This window comes from Limanda limanda, chromosome 22 (genome assembly GCF_963576545.1).
Source record: "Limanda limanda chromosome 22, fLimLim1.1, whole genome shotgun sequence".
Lineage (NCBI taxonomy): Eukaryota > Metazoa > Chordata > Actinopteri > Pleuronectiformes > Pleuronectidae > Limanda > Limanda limanda.
The window spans coordinates 4,430,323-4,444,751 of record NC_083657.1 but is presented as its reverse complement, the minus strand read 5'-3'; the positions used below and the strand labels follow the sequence as shown (position 1 = coordinate 4,444,751).

The 14,429-nt window shown below is 43.7% G+C and overlaps 3 protein-coding genes across 16 annotated transcripts in view; all 3 read right to left on the bottom strand.

Annotated features, from left to right (window-relative positions):
• Window positions 1-95: 95 nt before the first annotated feature.
• On the bottom strand, window positions 96-3,190 carry LOC133028716 (C-type lectin domain family 10 member A-like). Its single transcript, XM_061095704.1, has 8 exons — window positions 3,022-3,190; window positions 2,766-2,873; window positions 2,590-2,679; window positions 2,362-2,427; window positions 2,122-2,214; window positions 1,859-2,013; window positions 576-685; window positions 96-351 (listed from the first exon to the last, which is right to left on the bottom strand). Exons 1-8 carry the CDS (start codon window positions 3,077-3,079, stop codon window positions 195-197), a joined length of 837 nt encoding a protein of 278 aa, XP_060951687.1. The 5' UTR covers window positions 3,080-3,190; the 3' UTR covers window positions 96-194.
• A 641-nt stretch (window positions 3,191-3,831) lies between these two features.
• Window positions 3,832-5,542, bottom strand: LOC132996293 (C-type lectin domain family 10 member A-like). Its single transcript, XM_061066637.1, has 6 exons — window positions 5,464-5,542; window positions 5,139-5,195; window positions 4,780-4,869; window positions 4,499-4,653; window positions 4,109-4,218; window positions 3,832-3,988 (listed from the first exon to the last, which is right to left on the bottom strand). Exons 1-6 carry the CDS (start codon window positions 5,540-5,542, stop codon window positions 3,832-3,834), a joined length of 648 nt encoding a protein of 215 aa, XP_060922620.1.
• A 4,826-nt stretch (window positions 5,543-10,368) lies between these two features.
• LOC133028703 (C-type lectin domain family 4 member F-like) overlaps window positions 10,369-14,429 on the bottom strand; it is a 12,507-nt gene continuing 8,446 nt past the window's right edge. For 12 of the 14 annotated variants that reach the window (XM_061095677.1, XM_061095674.1, XM_061095680.1 and 9 more), the window contains 9 exons: window positions 14,225-14,323; window positions 13,857-13,955; window positions 13,465-13,563; window positions 13,061-13,159; window positions 11,891-11,947; window positions 11,472-11,561; window positions 11,179-11,333; window positions 10,789-10,898; window positions 10,369-10,653 (listed from right to left, as the gene is read on the bottom strand). In XM_061095677.1, the coding sequence (XP_060951660.1) occupies window positions 10,503-10,653; window positions 10,789-10,898; window positions 11,179-11,333; window positions 11,472-11,561; window positions 11,891-11,947; window positions 13,061-13,159; window positions 13,465-13,563; window positions 13,857-13,955; window positions 14,225-14,323 (959 nt within the window). In that variant the 3' untranslated portion in view covers window positions 10,369-10,502. The remainder of the gene's footprint in view (window positions 10,654-10,788; window positions 10,899-11,178; window positions 11,334-11,471; window positions 11,562-11,890; window positions 11,948-13,060; window positions 13,160-13,464; window positions 13,564-13,856; window positions 13,956-14,224; window positions 14,324-14,429) is intronic. The other 2 variants (XM_061095683.1, XM_061095686.1) reach the window with 2 other exon arrangements.

Below are 14,429 nucleotides of genomic sequence, written 5' to 3'. Positions count from 1 at the left end.
CACCAAATTGTAATTGCATCATGTTTGAGTCGACAGGAGCAGAAAGTGCACAAATCAACGTCACTGATGCAACAAAGACAGACGAGTCTGATTCGTTGGATCCAGCTGTTTAATGGTGTCTTCGTGACACGGTGGATCTGTGCCTACATGATGTGAGCAGCATAAAGACGCAGCCTGAGCGGAGGAGGAGGTCTTCAGCTGTGCTGGCTGTGTCTCTGGCAGATGAAGTGCATCACCACGGAGCAGTGCATGTCGTTGAGGCGTCCGTCGTTGTGGAGATGTGCGCAGTCCTCGTCTCCAGGACCTAAGTTGTGTTGAGTCCAACTGTCCGGCTGACCAGGTCTCCAGCGCCTGGAAACACACAGGTGGGCTTGTGTTACTCCTTTAAACACAATGTTATAAAAACCTCTACTGTACTGCTTGTAATGATTGTGTTGTTTTCCAAATGAAGACATTTCCTGTGATGTTGTATCTAGAAGTGAAAGGTGAAATACTTTTCCTTTTCTATCTCTGAGATGTCCCCATTTCGGAAAAAGATCCTCATATTCCTGAAATAAGCCAAATGTTCAACTCACCTCCGGTTCATGACGTACGGCGTCTGATTGACCCACTCCCAGTTTCCTGTCCTCTCATCGGTCAGACCGATCCAGTAGAAGGTACCGTGGCTCCGGGCGGTCACAGAGTCCTGGACCAGAGACACAGAGAGACATGAACTCTGTCGCCATGTTGGTGACGGAGTCCCACAAGGACCTGTGCTCGGTCTCCTGCTAACTATGCACATAAACAATATGACACCATCTCTCATGTCAGGCCTGAAGTTAAGGCTCTTATATACTACTACGTGTCCGTTTCTCGGAGAGGTCTCAGCGAGGGGCAAAGAGTCTTTTTGATTTTTACTTCTCCGACACAGTCCGTCTGAAAAAATTCATCGCCAAACCCATAGGTGGCGCAACGGAAGACGAGCTCAGAGAAGCCTACCCCATTTGGGAAGAAGACGTCCACGTGTCTCTGTTTACATGTTAGCCTGCCTCCCACACACTGAACCATGGCAACTAACAGAACTAAATAAAGTGACATCCAGCGGGTCAAAATGCTGATGTAATCGTTTCTTAGCGCAGCGGTTCCCCGGTCTTGTTTCCGAACTGTGTTGCTGATTCCACAGCTTGAATCTGCTTGAGGCTACATGTAGCTAGAAGCTACCCGGAGCTAGCTCCCCCCAGCTTCCACACACAGTCAGCAGGGACTCCCGACACTAACTACTACTATCCAGTGTTTGCTTCTAACCTGACGGTTTTATAGAAACAGTGTCATGATAGAAGTGGAATTAAAGTCGTGACGGCGGGTTCTTGCACTGTTACCACCGCAGTTAGCATGGTGGCTAGCCTAGCCCGCTAGCCTAGCCTGCTAGCGCCGTTTTGAAAGCTCGTTATAACCGTCTGTGACCGTGCACACATGCCCTCAGTGCTCTAACGAGCCACCGTCAGCCGGACAACTCCGCTGGCTTAACACACACGTCACATTAATCGTAGAATCATAGTTGTGTTCGTTTGTTGCTACAAGTAAACAGGAAGTTTGAGGTCCGGAAATACGGAAATGACGTCATACGGAAATGATGTCGTTCGGTCCGTCGGGTCTCCAACATGAAGACGGATAGTTAGAAAAATCAGACGTGTACGAAAAGCTGTCGGAGGCGCTCGGAGAGGGCGTTCCACGACGGATAGGACGGTCTTATCTGTCCGTAACAGAAAAAACGGAGAGGCATAAATTGGCCTTTACAGTCTAACTTTACACATTTTAAGCTTTTTGTTTAAAAGTTGTTTTTTTAAACCAGCTCCGACAGACAGACAGGCTGTCTCACCCACTGCTCGTCAGTGATGAGGATGGCCAGGTGAGATTCGTGTTCGTTGCACCAGTCTCTCGCAGCGTGCCACCTCTTAGGCACCTTGCTGAAGAAATAACAGGAGGACTGGAACATGTCCCAACCCAGAGGACAACAGCCTTCTGTGTGTGAACCTGAGAGACACAGAGAAGAAATCTGAGGCTTCAAATTTAGACGCCAAAGTGACATTGTTTGGAAAAAGTCCAAAATGGGGGAGAGTGAAGATGGAGGTGTGGGTTTACTGTTGCTGATGAGGCGTTCGAGGGAACATTTCAGTAACGTGACCGTCTTGGTGAGAGCGTCCAGAGTCGAGAGCTGCTTCAGGGCCTCTGACACTGAGCAAACACACACACACACACACACACACACACACACACACACACACACACACACACACACACACACACACACACACACAGTTATCATGAGGGATTCTTAATGTTGCTGTTGGAGGAATGACCGATCTGCAGTGTGTGAGACACCTGACGTCAGCTGGTCCTTGTTGTTCTCCACAGAAAACTTCAGCCGGCGAATGTCTGCGGCCGCGTCTGGAGGAAGAGAAGAAGAACCCTACTGTCCATCATCACCTCTGACATCATCACCTCTGACATCATCACCTCTGACATCATCACCTCTGACATCATCACCTCTGACATCATCACCTCTGACATCCCATCCCCTGACCCCCAGCACGACTGCAGGTGTGTTACCTGCACTGAGCTGCTGAGCCAAAGCCACGGATTCAGTCATATTCAAAACACTTTTCTCCACCGACCACAATCGATTTGACGTCGCCGTGTCTGAGCAGGAACAGAAATCGACATTTAGTTTTGTGTGTGTGTGTGTGTGTGTGCGTGTGCGTGTGCGTGTGTGTGTGTGTGCTCACTGCTAGCTCCCAGTGCTATGATCAGAACCAGGATGACTGTCGCTGTCAGGGCAGGGATCAACCAACGTCTGAACTTGGAGACACCTGAGAAGTAGACAGGTCGAGGCTCTGACACACAGACAGGTAGAGAGACGGGGGGGGGGGGACGGAAGGACAGACGGACTCTTTTTATTTTATATTCAGAAAGGTGAACAGTTTCTTCATACTCCAGCCACATGTGTAGACAGACTAGACAGTTGGACAGACAGACAGGTACCTTTGTTCCAGAACGAGCTGTTGTCCTCTTCACCGTTGTCATGGTATTCAGTCGTCATGGCGATGTCTCCCCACCTCGTGTGTCTTCCTTCTTCTTTCTTCTTCTTTGCGAGGAAGCCTGACAAACTGTCACAGTCCAAACACCAGCCGAGAGGTCATTGACCAGCAAACGCACTTTGAACAGGAAAACCCTGTGTGTGTGTGTGTGTGTGTGTGTTTTGGAAAACGGATGTGACCATATTTGGTGGAGCTGGGGGTGGAGCCTGAGAGCTTGAGGACACTGCACGCCCACCAGCACCTACACCTGCTCCCATTTGACTGAGCTAGCTGTCAATCACACTGAGGACACATACTCTATGCAGTGATGTGTCCTTCAGTGATGTCTCCTCCAGTGTTGTGTCCTCTAGTGATGTGTCCTCTAGTGTTGTGTCCTCTAGTGTTATGCTCTATTTGACTCTAAATAGACCAGAATTTACAAAATGAACATCCTGCTGTGTTGAAGAAGACTTGAAACTCGAGATTGACAGAGAAAAACACATTGTGTTTCTAATGTGGAGCAGCAGCAGGAGCATGTGGGGAACATGCAGGCGAGGGGCGGAGGAATCTCCTCGTCTTTCCAAGTCGACAGCTTTGTGTACCCCACTGCATTTTGTACAAAAGGGAGAAAAACATTTCTTTTCCAAACTTTTTTATTATAACGTCAGACTTATTTGTTTATGGTTCATATTTCGTTCTGACAGCCGCTCGTCACTGATAATTCTATGGTTTCTTATCTGTGAACACGCATGTGGGCGGAGCCGGGGCGGTTTGCTCAGGGGTCACCGATGAGTTTTTGGCAGATGAACCACATCTGTTCGGAGCAGTGCAGGTCGTTAAGGCGGCCGTCCATGCGCAGGTGAGCACAGTCTTCACCTCTGTGCTCGAGGCCGTGACCGGTCCAGTTGTCAGGCTGACCAGGTTGCCACCGTCTGGAAACCACATGACACACAACATCTGTGCCTGAATGTTGTGAATGTTTTGCTTTAATGTAAATGCAGCAGTTGTTGTTGTTGTTGTTGTTGTCAGAGAAACTCAAACTGAGGGTGTACCTGCTGTCCACGGAGAACGGAGTCTGGTCCACCCACTCCCACGTTCCAGTTCTCCAATCACTCAGACCCACCCAGAAAAATGTAGGAACTGTGTGACGGGTCACGAATTCCTGGACAGAGACCAAGTTTCTATAGTCAACAATTTAAAGTCTGTCTTTACGCAGACGACACCGTAGTTTATGTGAGTATCTCCAGTCGAGACCAGGTCGTCTTCAGGCTACTGTCTCACCTACATGACTTCAAAACCAGCCTGTGGTCAGCAAAGGTTCAATCAATCAATCATCAATAACATTGGATATGTATAAACCATGTTCTCAAATCAGTTGGTTTCATATGGATTAACAAGGTGCGGCATCCATCTGCCCTTAACGGACACATGGATGGACTTACCCAGTCCTTGTCCGAGGAGAGTATGACCAGGTGAGATTCATGGTCCTCACACCAGGCTCTGGAATCATTCCAGGACAAAGGGGAACGGCTGAAGAAATAACAACTCAAGCCAGAGAGTTTCCAATCCAGAGGACAACAACCGTCCAACCCTGTGCCTGCGAGACAGACCGGTCCACAGACAGGTTCACAGACAGGTTCACAGACAGGTCCACAGACAGGAACATTGCTGTGAGTATTTGTCTTGTGCAGTCATACGTTAATAATATGATTAATGGACGTACTGTTGTTGAGGATTTGTTCGAGGGAACATTTGATCGAAGTAAGACTGCTCAGAGAGTCAATGACCGACAGCTGCTTCAACGCCTCCAACACTGATGCACACACGCACATACACACGCACACACACGCACACACACAGACACACTAAGTTAGCTAACAGTCAGTAAAGAAAAATCTTTAACCAGGAGAAACCCCCGACTTTGTCTGGTTCCCTCGTCCTGCTCTGATTGGCAGTACTGGTTGTTTACTCGTCTAGATATTCAGCTGCTGGAAATCTAGTCATAGGAGGGGGTGTGTCAGCAAGCATCGAAGAATCCTAAAGTGTGAACAAATACAGAGGTGCATTTTGATTTAGCGATACCTGAGGTCAGCCGGTCCTCCACAGCAGAATGCAGCAGCTGAGCTTTTTCAGCAGTTTCTGGAACAGAGCACAGGAAACTGTCAGACTGTTGCTACGGTTACACAGTGACAATAATATGATGGTACATGGTTTTTATGAAACCACAGGCCTACTCTTCGGCATAAATGTGTTGTCAAAAGCCTGAATACAGCATGTTTCTTTGTTCTTGAGAAAGCCTCCCGAGCTCAGTCTCCCAGAATGCCGCATGTCCTTTTGTTTCCTCTTCACCCAGAGGTGTGAAAAAGCCACCAGGGTCAACTCCAATTGGTCACTCTGGCCCCATGACCTGTGAGGCAACTGGGCCAATATAAGGCCAGGTCCATCAATCTTCCAAGAAGGAAGGCTGCCAGCCTCCTCTCCTGCATCGGCGAGGGGAGAAACCTGACTGCTCCAGCTCAAATCTTCTCCTCCCATCCAACAAGAGCAGCGCAGAGGTGCAGCTTCCAACTCATCTGTTCAAGGAAACCTCCACTCAAATCAATCTCTTCCAAACTCCTAGCAGTGACTGGATGTCCTGCAGGTAAGATTCAACAAGCATCTGAGCTGCACAGCTCAACAGAACCGCGAAGGCAGGAACCTTACGACCAGCCCGGAGACTTCACAGAACCGCGAACGGAACTGCAACTTCCTTTCTACCATTCCAAGGACGGGTAACATAACCGGGCTTAATAATTCCCACAGGAAGGTGTTACTCTTTTGGCAAGCCACCATTTTGAGAGCACCCTGATTTACATAGGCACACACACACTCACATACACATCTTTGTTTAGTTAGTACTTTGTGTTTTTATACTTTATTTAATTCATAAAAAATGTTTTTCTTTCACAAATGTTCTTTCAATAATGTTGCATAGGTGAATGCCAACCTTTACTGTCAAGAACTCCATAACCTTCACTGTTCATTATATGATAGGTCGTTTCTAAATTGTAATTACAAATTGTATTATTTTTTTAAATGATCATTTTATTGTTTTTCATTAATAATTTCATTATTCTTTATTGTTTTAATTAACAGTTGTATTATTTTGAATTATTTTAATAATCATATTTTATGATTATTAAGAATTAGCAAGTCTACCTATTAGTGCACAGCAAATATAAATCGCAACGGACGTTTTTTCACATTTATTGCTTTGTACTTCTTCCACAAATGGAACCATACATGACCCCCCGGTGTGTGTGTGTGTGTGTGTGTGTGTGTGTGTGTGTGTGTGTGTGTGTGTGTGTGTGTGTGTGTGTGTGTGTGTGTGTGTGTGTGTGTGTGTGTGTGTGTGTGTGTGTGTGTGTGTGTGTGTGTGTCTTATCTTCAGACCACAGACGATTTGACGTCGTCACATCTGATAACACACACAAACACACAATAATTATTTCACAAAGAGAAAAACTAAATCAGATTCATTCAGATTCATAAAGCATCTCACTTGTATTTCCTGCAAAATTGACATGATCATTTAATTTATACACTTAATAAATGTGTGTTTGCTCACAACTAACTCCCAGATTTATGATCAGAATCAGGAAGACTGTCACTGCCAGAGCAGGAACCATCCAAAGTGTGAACCTGGAGACACCTGAGACAGGGACAGGCTGAGGCTCTGACAGACAGACAGAGAGAGAGAGAGACAGTTCATCACTTCATCAGTCAGGTCGTTGGTTTGTGTTCAAGGTTCTTTCCAGTGATACATACCGTTAATCCATTGGACAGTCTCGTCTTGTTCCTTCATGCGCAGTTGACATGTCATCGTCTCTGTCTCTTTAAGTTGAGGACAACGACATTTACTTTAATATAAACCTGATTCTATTTCAACATTTTTTTTTCCACAACAGAATCAAATATTGTAATTTTTACTGAACCAGTTTAATTTTACAATTAAGATAAATTTAAAGGAATCAGATGTAAAAATGAATCATATTTACGTTTTTTTCACTTTTTGAAGTTGGATGAAGAAGAATCGGGTTGTTTTCTGAGGACTTTTCTTCTTCTCTTTTTAGGGCCTGGGCACCGAACAGAGTGAGACAGGGTGAGGCCCTATTGAAATTGTACGGATTACTATTAATTTTTTTCAGGCAAATTAATTGGCTTTTTGAGGGCTTTAACATGCTCAAATTATTCTAAAATTTGCAGAAAATTTGAAACTGGTGAAAATTGTAAAATGGCTCAACGGAGCCCCCCAGAACGCGTTCACATTGACCGATCTTCAAAAAAAATCAATATTATGACCACACAAACAAAAAAGTCTCAAGGGGCATTATTAAAAAACGCAGCAGGAAGCCCACCATTTTGCATTTAGTTCGCATTTTCGCCATATTACACATTTTTACCTTGAGGTACTTGGCTCAGGGCTTACATCAGATCAACTTCAAATTGAGATGAGTGTCATCACAGCAGGATGGAGATACAAACCATCTCAAAGATTGATTTTTCATCACACGGTGTGAACGTGGCGTGGCGTCAAAGTTTGACTACACGCCATCAAAACACGATGTTCTGTATCTCGGACATTTATGGACCATGAATCCTTTGATGCTGAGCCGTAAACAAACAACTCCACTCCTGCAGTGACAGTGTCAGCGGTCAAAGATCAAAGGAATCTTTATGTCTTGCAAAGGTGACAGGTGAAAATAGTAAGGTTTAGATGTCCCCAATCTTAAAGTTTGTGAATTTAACATTAAGAATAAAGTATATCCACACAGACGTAAATATTCACACTCAACATTATGTTTTTCGTCCGGCCGGCTCTTTCTGCAGATCTCTGCTGTTCAGGGTTAGGGTTAGGGTTAACCTCAAGCTTTGTTTCTTGTTCCCTCACTTCCTGTGTTTTAGTCTCACACAGACCAGGAAGATGTTCAGCTTCGATAATGAAGATAAACCATGACACTGTGTTGCTTCTGAGTATATTCATTAAGATACAAGTGGTACAACTGCCTCCCCTCATTTTCCACGATACAAACTTTAAGTCCAATTTATTGCCTAAAAAAACAAAGTATCGTCTGCTACAGGTCTTTGAGCCTCTGTGAACTAAGTCTAAACATCTGACTACTGCAACTTGACCACATTCAACCCACATAACAGATACTGTCTCTACTGAGAGGTTGAACTTTGCACTAGATTATTTGTTACAGGTGGTAAAACAAATCTTTCATGAAAGAAAGGTTAATTTTCAGGAATAATTTAGCGTCACGCTTGAACATTTATGTTCTTAGTAACATGCAGTGCATGGAGCCGACCGTCACTTATATCTGCATCAGCTTAGAATGACGGTACTTCTGTGATTTTATCTGCAGCTCTAAATTGTTTAATAGCCCAAAAATGTGAGTAGTGAATATATTATTTTAGGATTTAAATTCGTTTTTAGGGGCGGGGGTGTAATTGATCTGTACATCCTATAGTTCAATGAGGCGATGAGCACCTGCTCACGTCCTGTCAGGCAGGAAGTGATGGGCATCGAGTTTTCCTACTTATTTTTAGTTTACCATCACACTTCAACAGACACTATAATAACATGTATATGCACTTACACGCACGGTCTCACACACACGTGGGAGCATAATGACTTACCTACATATTACTGCTCTATGGTGGCCCTCGTCCACGGAGCCATGAATGCACACATTCCCTCACCTACCTTTCTCTCTCTTGGACTCTCCTCCGATTCTTTTGCTATCACTTTTTGGTAGACTTCTCAATTTTCTTTTGTCTAACTTTAAATGAAAGCACTAAGACCCTTTGCATCTGTTCCTCTTCTGTCTCTCCTCTCTTTCTGCCTTCAAGCGATTAAGGGGAAGTGGGTGAGTTCAACAAGGTGGAGTCTCACAGCGCCCGCAGGTCTGCGTAGTGTGTGCCGTTTCCATTTTTCTCATTTGATCTGAATGGATTACTTAATCTGATTGAGAAGTGAGCTGAAAAACATCCACAGCAGCAACATAAAGGGATAAAAAGTGATGATATCTTAAGTGTGTTAAGTTACTTTTATTGTTAAAACTACTACAGAGATGTGATTTTTTTCATCAGTCCAATTATGGGGAAATAAATTCTACCATTTTCTTTTTTCTTTTAACAAAATCTGACAGAAAGCAAGTTGCATTTGAGATCAAATCTGGAGGAAATAAGTAGCTTATTCCACACAGCGTAATGATGTTAAACCTCAGAACCTCAGAATTCAAGTGTCTGCGAGAACTGTCCATCAACTCCATAAGTGTGCAGGTGTGTGTTTTTACATTTTGTTTCACACTCAGGAAAAATATTGAAATGATTACACATCTCCTCTTTCTACTCGTGTAGTTGGAAGACACATGAAGATGTGTCTTCATGTGTCTTCATGTGATCTCCGCAGCGTTGTTCATGTGTGACAGGCAAACTCCTGACAAAGTCTGGACTCGATGCTGCAAACTTGGTTTAGAAATCCGTTGGTCAGTTTTTCTTTACAAAGTGTTTGCTCTCGTTACTATTATTTTTTTTTTTCAGGCAAATGAATTGGCTTTTTGAGGGCTTTAACATGCTCAACTTCTTACCGAAATGTGCAGAAAATTTGAAAGTGGTGAAAATTTACATATTCTTGAGTAATTTCAATGGATGTGGCAAAATGGCTCAACGGTGCCCCCAGAGTCCCCCGGAACGCGTTCACGTTGACCGATCTTCACAAAAATCGTATTATATGAAACCGTCCAGTCATCACTTTACTAAAAGTTCACAGCTTTACTCGTGTCTGTATCTTTAGTTACCTATGAATATTTAAAATTTATACGGAAACTGACTTTTTGAAAACAGAAGTAATGATATTTGGAAGAGCTGGGGGTGGAGCCTGACTGAGAGCTTGAAGACACTGCACGCCCACAAGCACCTACACCTGCTCCCATTGGACTGCATAGCTGTCAATCACACTGTGATATTGGTATCCAGGCCCCAACACATACAGTGCTTTATCTAGTGATGTGTCCTCTAGTGTTGTGTCCTCTAGTGCTATGCTCCATTTGAGTCTAAATAGACCATAATTTACAAAATGAACATCCTGCTGTGTTGAAGAACACTTGAAACTTGAGATTGACAGAGAAAAACACATTGTGTTTCTAATGTGGAGCAGCAGCAGGAACATGTGGGGAACATGCAGGCGAGGGGAGGAGGAATCTCCTCGTCTTTCCAAGTCGACAGCTTTGTGTACCCCACTGCATTTTGTACAAAAGGGAGAAAAACATTTATTTTCCAAACTTTTTTATTATAACGTCAGACATATTTGGATATGGTTTATATTTGGTTCTGACAGCCGCTTGTCACTGATAATTCTATGTTCTATGTGTGGGCGGAGCCCATGGGGGGTTTTCTCAGAGGTCACCCTTTGCGCTTTTGGCAGATGTACCACATGTGTTTGGAGCAGTGCTGGTCGTTGAGGCGGCCGTCCATGTGCAGGTGAGCACAGTCTTCACCTCCGTCCCCGTGGCCGTGACCGTCCCAGTTGTCAGGCTGACCGGGTCGCCACTGTCTGTAAACCACATGACACACAACAATCTGTGAACACGTATCATACTTTATATATGTTTGCCTGAATGTTGCTTGAATGTAAATGCAGCAGTTGTTGTTGTTGTTGTTGTCAGAGAAACTCAAACTGAGGGTGTACCTGCTGTCCATGGGGTACGGAGTCTGGTCCACCCACTCCCACGTTCCAGTTCTCCAATCACTCAGACCCACCCAGAAAAATTCAGACCCTATATGACGGGTCACAAAGTCCTGGACAGAGACCAAGTTTCTATAGTCAACAATTTAATGTCTGTCTTTACGCAGATGACACCGTAGTTTATGTGAGTATCTCCAGTCGGGACTAGGTCGTCTCCAGGCTACTGTCTCACCTACATGACTTCAAAACCAGCCTGTGGTCAGCATCAATTCAATCAATCAATCATCAATAACATTTTATTTGTATAGCCCATGTTCTCAAATCAGTAGGTTTCATATGGATTAACAAGGTGCGGCATCCATCTGCCCTTAACAGACACATGGATGGACTTACCCAGTCCTTGTCCGAGGAGAGTATGACCAGGTGAGATTCATGGTCCTCACACCAGGCTCTGGAATCATTCCAGGACAAAGGGGAACGGCTGAAGAAATAACAACTCAAGCCAGAGAGTTTCCAATCAGGAGGACAACAACCGTCCAACCCTGTGCCTGCGAGACAGACAAGTCCACAGACAGGTTCACAGACAGGTTCACAGACAGGTTCACAGACAGGTCCACAGACAGGAACATGGGTGTGAGTATGTGTCTTGTGCAGTCATACGTTAATAATATGATTAATGGACGTACTGTTGTTGAGGATTTGTTCGAGGGAACATTTGATCGAAGTAAGACTGCTCAGAGAGTCAATGGCCGACAGCTGCTTCAACGCCTCCAACACTGATGCACACACACACACACACAAACACACACACACACACACACACACACACACACTTAGTAAGCTAACAGTCAGTAATGAAAGACTCACTCTGCGCGGCTTCCTGTCATGTGATCTGGAGTTTCACAGTCGGACTATACAATCTTTAACCAGGAGAAACCCCGACTATGTCTGGTCCCCTCGTCCTGCTCTGATTGGCAGTACTGGTTGTTTACTGGTCTAGATATTCAGCTGCTGGAAATCTAGTCATAGGAGGTGGTGAGTCAGCAAGCCTCGAAGAATCCTGAAGTGTGAACAAATACAGAAGTGCATTTAGTTCTAGTGATACCTGAGGTCAGCCGGTCCTCCATAGCAGAATGCAGCAGCTGAGCTTTCTCCACAGTTTCTGGAACAGAGCACAGGAAACTGTCAGACTGTTGCTACGGTTACACAGTTACATTTCAGCTATTTTTATCCCTCAACTTTTATTTCATCTGTTTCAAGACTCTTTACCAAATTTCACAGGATCAGTTCACACTTGAACTCACATTCAGCAGCTCAAAAACAGGTTTTCAATGGAGAAGCATCAAAAATCAACAATGATCAAAACCATTAATGACATTAAATAATGAACTTAACTGACTTTGTCTTATCCTGACTTTAGTTGAATAATTTTAATCGCAATGGACGTTTGTGTTTTTCACATTTATTGTTTTCTACTCTTTGCACAAATGGAACCATACATGACCCATGTGTGTGAGTGTTTGTGTGTGTGTGTGTGTCCGCAGACGTTTTCAAGTTCAGAATCAAATATGGTAGTTTTTACTGAACCAGTTTGATTTTACATTTAAGATAAATTAAAAGGAATCAGATGTGAAAATTAATCATATTTACGTTTCCTCACTTGTTGAAGTTGGATGAAGAAGAATCGGGTTGTTTTCTGAGGACTTTTGTACTTCTCTTCTTTTATATGAAATCGTCAAGTCATCACTTCAGTAAAAGTTCACAGCTTTTCTCGTTTCTTCATCTTTAGTTTCCAATGAATTGTATTATTTATCAACACTTCCTGTTTAATTTGATACTGACTTCCTCAATTTAACCATTTGGGGACTCTTTCGGGTTTATATCAACCTCTGAGAACTATAACATATACTATATAAGAAAAAAAATATATATATACTGTATGTAAATGTATATCTACACACACATACATGTTGGTGATATATATATATATATATATATATATATATATATACATTTTTTTCAATTGGAAACAACTGTTTTTGTTATTGTTTTCTACTCCTTGCACAAATGGAACCATACATGACCTGTGTGTGTGTGTGTGTGTGTGTGTGTGTGTGTGTGTGTGTGTGTGTGTGTGTGTGTGTGTGTGTGTGTGTGTGTGTGTGTGTGTGTGTGTGTGTGTGTGTGTGTGTGTGTGTGTGTGTGTGTGTGTGTGTGTGTGTGTGTGTGTGTGTGTGTGTGTGTGTGTGTGTGTGTGTGTGTGTGTGTCAGTCACCTTGGGCGTTCTGCAGTGAGGCGCTAAGTGACTCAATAACGTTGCTCAGGTTGGAAACTCTCGTCTCTACAGACCGCAGACGATTTGACGTTGTCACATCTGATAACACACACACACACACACACACACAGACACACACACACACAGACACACACACACACACACACACACACACACACACACACACACACAATAATTATTCCGCAAAAAGAGAAACTAAATCAGATTCATTCAGATTCATAATGCATCTTAATTGTATTTTCTGCAAAATTGACATGATCATTTAATTTATATACTTAATTAATGTGAGTGTGTGTGTGTGTGTGTGTGTGTGTGTGTGTGTGTGTGTGTGTGTGTGTGTGTGTGTGTGTGTGTGTGTGTGTGTGTGTGTGTGTGTCAGTCACCTTGGGCGTTCTGCAGTGAGGCGCTAAGTGACTCAATAACGTTGCTCAGGTTGGAAACTCTCGTCTCTACAGACCACAGACGATTTGACGTTGTCACATCTGTTAACACACACACACACACACACAATAATTATTCCGCTAAAAGAGAAACAAAATCAGATTCATTCCGATTCATAATGCATCTTACTTGTATTTTCTGCAAAATTTACATGATCATTTAATTTATACACTTACTTAATGTGTGTGTGTGTGTGTGTGTGTGTGTGTGTGTGTGTGTGTGTGTGTGTGTGTGTGTGTGTGTGTGTGTGTGTGTGTGTGTGTGTGTGTGTGTGTGTGTGTGTGTGTGTGTGTGTGTGTGTGTGTGTGTGTGTGTGTGTGTGTTTGTCAGTCACCTTGAGTGTTCTGCAGTGAGGCGCTGAGTGACTCAATTACGTTGCTCAGGTTGGAAACTCTCGTCTCTACAGACCGCAGACGATTTGACGTTGTCACATCTGATAACACACACACACACACACACACACACACACAGACACACACACACACACACACAGACACACACACACACACACACACACACACACACACACACACACACAATAATTATTCCGCAAAAAGAGAAACTAAATCAGATTCATTCAGATTCATAATGCATCTTAATTGTATTTTCTGCAAAATTGACATGATCATTTAATTTATATACTTAATTAATGTGAGTGTGTGTGTGTGTGTGTGTGTGTGTGTGTGTGTGTGTGTCAGTCACCTTGGGCGTTCTGCAGTGAGGCGCTAAGTGACTCAATAACGTTGCTCAGGTTGGAAACTCTCGTCTCTACAGACCGCAGACGATTTGACGTTGTCACATCTGATCACACACACACACACACACACACACACACACACACACACACACACACACACACACACACACACACACACACACACACACACACACACAAGCAAACACACAC

Bases quoted from the DNA above. Each gene is read 5' to 3' on its own strand.
- LOC133028716 (XM_061095704.1), bottom strand. From the start codon at position 3,079: ATGACGACTGAATACCATGACAACGGTGAAGAGGACAACAGCTCGTTC. The intron at 2,680-2,765 runs GTGAGCACACAC...GTTCCTGCTCAG, and splicing joins CATAGCACTGGGAGCTAGCA to ACACGGCGACGTCAAATCGA. The intron at 2,215-2,361 runs GTGTCTCACACA...GTGTTTGCTCAG, and splicing joins CAAGGACCAGCTGACGTCAG to TGTCAGAGGCCCTGAAGCAG.
- LOC132996293 (XM_061066637.1), bottom strand. From the start codon at position 5,542: ATGCAGGAGAGGAGGCTGGCAGCCTTCCTTCTTGGAAGATTGATGGAC. The intron at 4,870-5,138 runs GTATCGCTAAAT...TGTGTGCATCAG, and splicing joins GGAGGACCGGCTGACCTCAG to TGTTGGAGGCGTTGAAGCAG. The intron at 3,989-4,108 runs GTACACCCTCAG...TGTGGTTTCCAG, and splicing joins CCGTTCTCCGTGGACAGCAG to ACGGTGGCAACCTGGTCAGC.